At 44.0% G+C, this 8,408-nt stretch overlaps 1 protein-coding gene across 1 annotated transcript in view; it reads right to left on the bottom strand.

Moving 5' to 3' along the window:
* Positions 1 to 330: 330 nt before the first annotated feature.
* The window catches only part of LOC139266104 (phosphatidylinositol 3,4,5-trisphosphate 5-phosphatase 2-like), a 120,505-nt gene continuing 112,427 nt past the window's right edge, over positions 331 to 8,408 (bottom strand). The window contains exons 27-29 of the mRNA XM_070883952.1: positions 5,500 to 6,277; positions 3,009 to 3,124; positions 331 to 1,732 (exon numbers count right to left, since the gene is read on the bottom strand). Of these exons, the coding sequence (XP_070740053.1) occupies positions 1,639 to 1,732; positions 3,009 to 3,124; positions 5,500 to 6,277 (988 nt within the window). The 3' untranslated portion in view covers positions 331 to 1,638. The remainder of the gene's footprint in view (positions 1,733 to 3,008; positions 3,125 to 5,499; positions 6,278 to 8,408) is intronic.

Here is an 8,408-nt window from a genome sequence, read left to right as displayed (position 1 = left end):
GTCAAAAAAAATGCTGGGAAGCCTCAAGGAAGGTTAGGAAAAAAAATCACATTTGGAAATTAAAAATGAGGGGCTCATTAAATTGTGCGTAGAACAAACGGTGTCAGATTATGCCAAAATTTACACCAAAATTTCCGTTGATTTTCCTGTTGGCAACTCACACCCAAATTTCCTGAAAATCGCATTAGCCTAGGGTAGAACATAAAAACCGGCATAAAACAAGAGAAAAATAGCGTAAATAATTGGAGTCCAAGGAAAGCACTAAACTTACACCATATTCCTTTGTTAAGTTACACTTTATATATGAAAATTAACGTTTGAAGCCAACAAACCATCATTTATGCACATTCGCTACAGCATGTTAAAGAAAAGGCAATCACGGAAGCTTTCCAAGTTTTCATGTAACTCATTCTGATGCCATAAAAATGCATTCAAAGATAAAGAGAATACAGTGCAGGCCTCAGTGATGAGAATTTTTTAAAAAATCATCACAAAACACCAGAAATATGACTTTGGTTTCTGCAGCGACTAACCTTTTAGGCAAAAATTTATAGCCCATACAGAACTGGCATAAGTGCAGGAAATCCACGTGAATTTCTCTTTCACATCTGGGTGGTGCTATATTAATGAGCGGCAGAGAATATTGGTGGAGATTTTGTGGAGACGACACGAAAGACTGAGGAAACTCGGGCACGGCATAAAAATGGGCGTAAGTCGAATTTCCTCACTTCTGCTCGTCCAAGCTCCACATGTAGATTTTAGAAATGTGTATCTTTCTGGTAGCAGCCAGCAGTGGTCCCTTTAAATACTGCTGGGTAGGTCGCATACAGACCAGGTTTTCCTGAATGCAGCTGGCCCAGTGCCGGCTGCGTTCAGGGCACTCCGATTTTGAACAGGGAGCCTCAAATAGGCATTAGGCTCTTTATTTTCATATGCAAAGGGTCTCTTTCAGGCATGGACCATGGTCATTCATTTTTTGACCACACTAATATGGTGGGTGACACACTTCTGGCTTATAATTCATGTGGGTTTCTCGCCTGCATTTTGGACGCTTAGGTGCCTGTTTAGCGGCTGAATTTCTAGGCCTTAATGTCTTTAGGATTCCTGGTCACTTGCCTGTCTTGTATCTCAGCTGTGGAGATCGCTGATGCCCTCATGGAGGACGATGTGCCTCTACTCTACTCTATTCACATGGCATGGTCGGCCACCACTACCACAATGGGTTCACCCCCAGTCTCCGAAGTGGGAACTCCCAGCTTAGGGAATCCCTGCCCCTGGTCCTGGCCCCGGCCCCGAGTTATCACTTGTCTTGTAAAGGGCAGGCAGAGATTCTGCCTCTTACAAGACAAAAAGGAAAGTTCCGGACAAGGGTCGGAGACCTGGCACAACTAGGTCTCTGCCATTTTTCCGGGTGTTCGGCAAGTCTCCTATTGGGAGTTATGCCGGAAACTCAATTGAATTTTATCCCCACCGTTTCTTCCGAACAGGTCAAAAGAACCAACAGGATATGCTTTGATTTGATAAGATACGTCACACAACATTTCTTCTCCGGGTGAGAATCGTTTCCGAAATGAGTTGCAAAAATAGGGCCCGTATTTCATAACCTGCGGACCTTTTCGTTTGGTGTTGGGGTATTCTTCAAGGCTTATTTTGAGAGCTAATTTCCAGAAGAATCTTCCTGTGAGTGGCGTCGATGACACCGGCTTCCAGCAAATCATCTTCAGTGATGTCGCTGAACCAGAGAAGGAAAAAAAAAGGCATCGGGCTCCATCAGTAGCTATTTTCTGTACAGTTATGACCATTACAGCAATCATATTACTCAGGCAATTTCATCAAATCAAACCCCTGCACAATCTTTGACTTCTCACACAGCTCTTGCAGATTTGGCGAAGATGTGTTTAGCTGAATAATCAGCATCAGGAAAAGCATGTCTGCAGAGGCACAGCACAAGATGCAGACCCCACTGCAGAGTCGAACACTCGGAGCAGAAACCATCTGTTCTGCGGGGTTGGTGGGATTGGGGGTGGGGGGAGAGGAAAAGTGAGCTCAGATCCTTATTGGGCTGAAAATGCCCTGCTGGAAACTGTCGGCCAGCAACAGAACGGAATTTGATCTTTTTGCAGATCTACATCTGTAGGCCTGTTTTAGGCCCACAATGAGACCCACGCCTGCTCTCAGCAGGTGTGGGAACTGTTGTTGGACATACGAGGGGTGCATTGGGAAAAATTCTTGGGATAGCCTGGGAACGCTCACAGACTGCTGCAGTCATGGTGGAGGGGGGTGGGTGCGGGGCAAGGGGGGGGTATGAACAATTGCCCACATCCCCACTGGAAGAGGCCGTTCGCCTGGGGTGGAATTGAACCCCGAGGTGAAAGGTCAGTATGTTAACCAATTTGCTAATTTAGTGTCAACTTGTGCTGAATTATGGACAGTTTCATGCTATGGATACCTATTGGAACTGAGTTGAACTCAATTTGTTTCATGTGGCACATCAAGGAGCCTCTTATCCCACTAATCTGTACTGGGTTGGAATAATAGGAGAATACGCAAACAATAAGGTTGCCTCCCCCACCCCACCCCACCACCCCACCCTCCGCCCCCTACTGCTTTAGAATACTCAGCAACGTAACATCCAGTTGTCTTCACCTGTGTCAAGACTGTTACACAGGCAGTTACGAGCATCAACTTGATATTGAACATCCCTCATTATAACTGCTCAACCATCGGTGGCCGTGCCTTCAGCTGCCTGGGCCCCAAGCTCTGGAACTCCCTCCCTGAACCTCTCCGCCTCTCTACCTCTCTTTCCTCCTTTAAGATGCTCCTTAAAACCTACCTCTTTGCCCAAGCTTTTGGTCATCTGTCTTAATTTCTTCTTTTGTGGCTCGGTGTCAAATGTATCTGTTTTGTCTTGTTAACACTGCTGTAAAGCGCCTTAGGGCATTTTACTACGTTAAAGGCGCTATATAAAAATAAGTTATTATTTTTTTGTGTGTTTTTGCTGTAGTTACCTCCAGTATTCCATGTTATCCCATCCATTCTCAAACAGACCGGCTTCATATATTTCCATGCCTAAGTGCTTTAGAAACTCAGAGATGATGCCAGAGCTGCTACGATTGTCAAAGGTCTAAAGAGATAGAGAAGATGGAGGAAAATTATCATTTTTATCTATTACTTCACCTTTTTTTGCATTTATAAATATCTGGGATAGCTTTTGGAGTATGACTCCAGCAGTTAGGAAGAGGCTTTATAATGCACTGTCAGACCATACTTCGAGTACTGTATATAATTTTGGTTACCACACTTCTAGTATATATAAATCCAAGTCTTTCTTTTTTCAAAGTAAAGTAATAAAGAAATAATGCCTGTTATAACCTCAGGATGTCTCAGAGCACTTTATAGCCAATAAAGAACTTTGAAGTAGAGTCACTGTTGTAATGTAGGAAATGCAGTAACCAATGAGCACACAGAGGTTGTGATAATGACCAGACAATCTGATTTAGTGATGTTGATTGAGGGATAAATATTGCCCAGGACACTGGAGAGAACTCCCCTACTCTTCTTCAAAATAGTCCCATGGGATCTTTTGTGTCCACCTGAGAGAGCAGATGGGGCCTCGGCTTAATGAATCTACCTCCGACAATGCAGCACTCCCCTCAGTCCTGCACTGGAGTATTAGCCTGGATTTTGTGCTCAAGTCTCTGGAGTGGGACTTGAACCCACAACCTACTAACTCAGAGGCGAGAGTGCTACATACTGAGCCACGGCTGACACCTGAGTTTAAATAGAATACTAAGGTAAACGCCACAAAGTTAAATTTGCAAAAAGTAAATTTAAAACACAAATTAGAAAAACATGTCATTATGCAAAGGATGATTAACATTTAGAATAATCTGTCAGATACACAAACACACACTTTTTCCAATGTTTGTTCATACAGATTCTGCAGCAGGAATCATGTGCAATGATCAGGAATGAGAAACCTGACTGACCTTCCCCTCCCTAGCCCAGGGTCACTGAGTGCAATTATTGTGTCCTAACAGCTATCTTGTTGAGATCATCCATCTCATCACATATTGGGGAACAAACCTCAAATCATTTGGTCTGTGTGGCTTAGTACCATAGTGTGCAATGCATTTATCCACTAAGATATTTGGGGGAGCTGGTTTTCATTTGCGTTATAGATATAAATTCTTAAATGACACAGTTGTGGATGAAACAGAGATGTGATTATTTAGTGGGTTATCAGAGAGAATCATAGAATGGTTACAGCACAGAAGGAGGTCATTCAGCCCGTCGAGCCCATACTGGCTCTCTGCAAGAGCACTTGTTAGTCCCCCTCCCCTGCCCTTTTTCCATAACCCTCCAGGTACTTCTCCAATTCCCTTTTAAAAGCCATAATTGAATCTGCCTCCACCACCCTTTCAGGCAGTGAATTCCAGATCCTAACCACTCGCTGTATAAAAACGTTTTTCCTCATGTCGCCTTTGGTTCTTCTGCCAATCACCTTAAATCTGTGTCCTCTGGTTCTCGACCCTTCCATCAATGGCAACAGTTTCTCTCTATCTAATCTGTCTAGACCCCTCATGATTTTGAACACCTCTATTAAATCTCCTCTCAACCTTCTCTGCTTTAAGGAGAACAACCCCAGCTTCTCCAGTTTAGCCACTTAACTGAAGGCCCTCATCCTTGGAACCATTCTTGTAAATCTTTTCTGTACCCTTTCTAAGGCCTTCCTAAGGTGTGGTGCCCAGAATTGGACACAATTCTCCAGTTGAGGCCAAACCCATGTTTTATAATGGTTTATCATAACTTCCTTACTTTTGTACTATATACCTCTATTTATGAAGCCCAGGGTCCCTTTTTTAACTGCTTTCTCAACCTGCCCTACCACCTTCAATGATTTGTGCACATATACCCTCAGGTCTCCCTGTTCATGCACCCTCATTAGAACGGTACCCTTTAGTTTATATTGCCTCTGCTTGTTCTTCCTACCAAAATGTATCAGTTTTCACTTTTCTGTATTAAATTTTATCTACCACATGTCCGCCCATTCCACCAACCAGTCTATGTCCTCTTGAAGTCTATCACTCTCCTCCTCACTGTTCACTATACTTCTAAGTTTTGTGTCACCTGCAGATTTTGAAACTGTGCCCTGTACACCCAAGTCTGAGTCATTAATATATATCAAAAAAAGCAGTGGTCCTAGTACCAACCCCTGGGGAACACCACTCTATACCTTCCTCCAGTCTGATAAACAACCGTTCATCACTACTGTCTGTTTCCTACCACTTAGCCAATTCTGTATTCATGCTGCCACTGTCCCTTTTATTCCATGGGCTTCAACTTTGCTGGCAAGGCTATTATGTGGCACTTTATTAAAGGCCTTCTGGAAATCCACATCAACTGCATTGCCCTCAACAGGCCTTTCTGTTACCTCATCAAAAAACTCAATCAAGTTATATCAGAATGCTCTTGTTTATTTTTCACTCCATGCCATACCCCAGTTTCGACTGTTCTGCTCTTGACCGGCAGTGGTGGAGGCACATTCTGATGCCCGTACTCCATCCGTGTAGACCGAGGCTGAACTTCAGGTGCTTTGTTTCTAGCTGGTAACCGGGGACTTTTTGTTGGCCGTTCCCGAACAGGAAACGGGAGCTCGTATCTGTTGGTCTGGCGGTCCTTATCGCTCAAAGATTTTCCCACGTGGAGGTTAGACAAAGATTGGTCTTCGGGCTTCCTTTCATTGATTTTGTCTCTGACCTCATTGATCAATGAAGCCTGAGGCCCACTTTTCCCCACCACCTGAGGCCTGGAGAAGCTTCTTGGTGCTGTGGTACGGGCTTTGAATTCTGGGGGCTCTCTGGTTGACGTTGCATTCTTGTGCCACTCTTGGCTGCCTTTGGCTGGTACAGCCTGGTGAGCTTTACCCCATACATCTGCAGAACTGGCATAGAGAGGGTTGTTCTGCATTTCAACTTCCATCACTTTGGGGAAAATGTGCTGGGGTTGATCGTAAGAGCCACGTGGACCTTCATGCTCTGAGGACCCGCCTTCATTGTTTAAGTGTCGGAAGGAGGGGTCCCTTGGCTTTTCCACCACTGTTGGAGGAAGAGGTTGTGGCTTATTCCTAGGGATAGTTTTTGATACTGGAATCCCTGCATTTTCCTGACTGCCTGTTCCAGGCTGGGAGTAAGGGAGTCCTTCAAGTACAAAATAGGCTGGGTTGTTATAGCTGTTCGAGTGGGAATCGTCTTCCGCTGTATTACTTTGTTTCATCCTGAAAACAAAATAATAAAGGTATGATTCAGATGCAGTGCACAGTCTTCAAGAAGTGCAAGTTTATCATTTATCCTCAGTTCCAGATAGTTTTGAGTAAGTGAAAGAGGATCTATGTCTGCTAGAGCTGTCTAAAGAGGGATTCTCATAATCAACACCCATTTTCAATGAGTACCAGTGGAAAGCTCTGCTGCGTACCAATCCAAAAATACTGCCCAGATGTCTAGACTCTGTCTGAACAACTACTCCCTTCCCAATGCCCCATAACCAGACCAGGTCCCAAGGCAACTTGCAGAGGACACATTTCTTGCAATGCACTGTACCAACAAAGATTTGCTGCTGCTGTAAGCTATTGCCACAACTCAACTCCTCCCTGAAGGCCCCACTACATCCTGACCAGGGATGGCCCAGCCCCGTCACCAAGCACCCCTCATCCTAATGTATATAACTACATAGCAGAGCATGACCCTCACTGCATTTACTTGCAATTATTGGGAAATATTCATTTAGTCTACATGAAACCAATTCCTGACAGGGTGCATCATAAAATTATATGGAGAAAGAAAAGCTTTGCTTCTGCTGCCTCAGTTGTCAAAATGCTCTGTCTCGTGTTGCAATGAGATATACGTAACAGGAATTTTCCACTTCCTAAGCTTGGTCTCAGCAGAGTTAGCCTATCACAGCCAGGGGAGTTGTAGAGCTATTGCAATTCTCCTCGATCACCCTGAACTTGGAGGGGAAAATAAGATCAGCCAGGATTCCCACCTTTGATTACTTTTGGTAGAAAGTGCTTGTGGATGTCAAGGATACGCTATATGGTCAAATAGCCGGATAGCTTACTGACTGGGCGAGACTGCTACATGAGGGATGGATGGTTGGATAGGTCACTGAATGGCACCGTAGGAACATAGGAGCAGGATTAGGCCATTCAGCCCCTCGAGCCTGTTCTGCCATTCAATGAAATCATGGCTAATCTGCGACCTAACTCCATAGACCCGCCTTTGCCCCATATCCCTTAATACCTTTGGTTAACAAAAATTTATCAATCTCAGATTTAAAATTAACAATTGATCTAGCATCAATTGCCATTTGCGGATGAGAGTTCCAAACTTCTACCACCCTTTGTGTGTAGAAGTGTTTCCTAATTTCACTCCTGAAAGGTCCGGCTCTAATTTTTAGCCTGTATCCCCCTACCCCAACCATGCCATACCCCACCATACCATAACACAAGCCAGCACCTTCAGAGAGGGGGAAGAAAATTGAATGGATTAAAAAATGTAATTCTAATCGTTTTTTTTAAGTGGTTTTATTGATCTGACATTGGCAGGGTGTCTACGCTGGACCCTGAGAGGATAGATTCCTGTAATCACTATGTGTAGCAACACAGCAAACAAATGCAGGAAAGTTTGTTTTAATGAAATTGTAAATGTTTTCAAAGACTTGTTTAGTTATGTCGGAGGTGTGCCGTATAAAGGTCCTCCAACCAGTGCTCAATGCTGGTTCTGCAATTCAGTATTAGTATAACACGGGATTAGGGATTGACCTTCTGTGGCTACATGCTGAGTGGTTTCATTATACATAATAAGCTAAAACAAGGAGTCCTCTTCAGAATTGTTTCCAGACAGTTATCAAATGAGTCCAGTTTTTTCCTTCTTTTTATTCACTCCCCTCTCTCCTCTGATGAGCACAGGGCCTATGGAAGAACACGAAGGGTAACACAAAGCAGTCCTTGTGATTATTTCAGATCATTGTTCCACCTTTTAACCTTTTTTTTAAATGTCATTTTAGTGCTCACTGAGGTGGGGGAATGTCAGTATTGGATAATGGAACACTTTCCACTTCAGGTAGCCCACATCAACAAGCACTCAGGTCAGATTGAGTGCAGTAAAGGTCACTTCACTCTGCTCCGACAACATACCTTAGCTCTGATCATAGAATCATAGAATAAAAGTTTACAGCACAGAAGGAGGCCATTTTGGCCCATCGTGTCCACGCCGGCCGACCAAGAGCTATCCAGCCTAATCCCACTTTCCAGCTCTTGGTCCATAACCCTATAGGCTATAACACTTCAAGTGCACATCCAAGTACTTTTAAAATGTGGTGAGGGTTTCTGCGTCTACCACCCTTTCAGG

The sequence above is a fragment of the Pristiophorus japonicus genome, chromosome 6 (genome assembly GCF_044704955.1).
Source record: "Pristiophorus japonicus isolate sPriJap1 chromosome 6, sPriJap1.hap1, whole genome shotgun sequence".
Lineage (NCBI taxonomy): Eukaryota > Metazoa > Chordata > Chondrichthyes > Pristiophoridae > Pristiophorus > Pristiophorus japonicus.
This window is presented reverse-complemented; position numbering and strand designations above follow the sequence as displayed.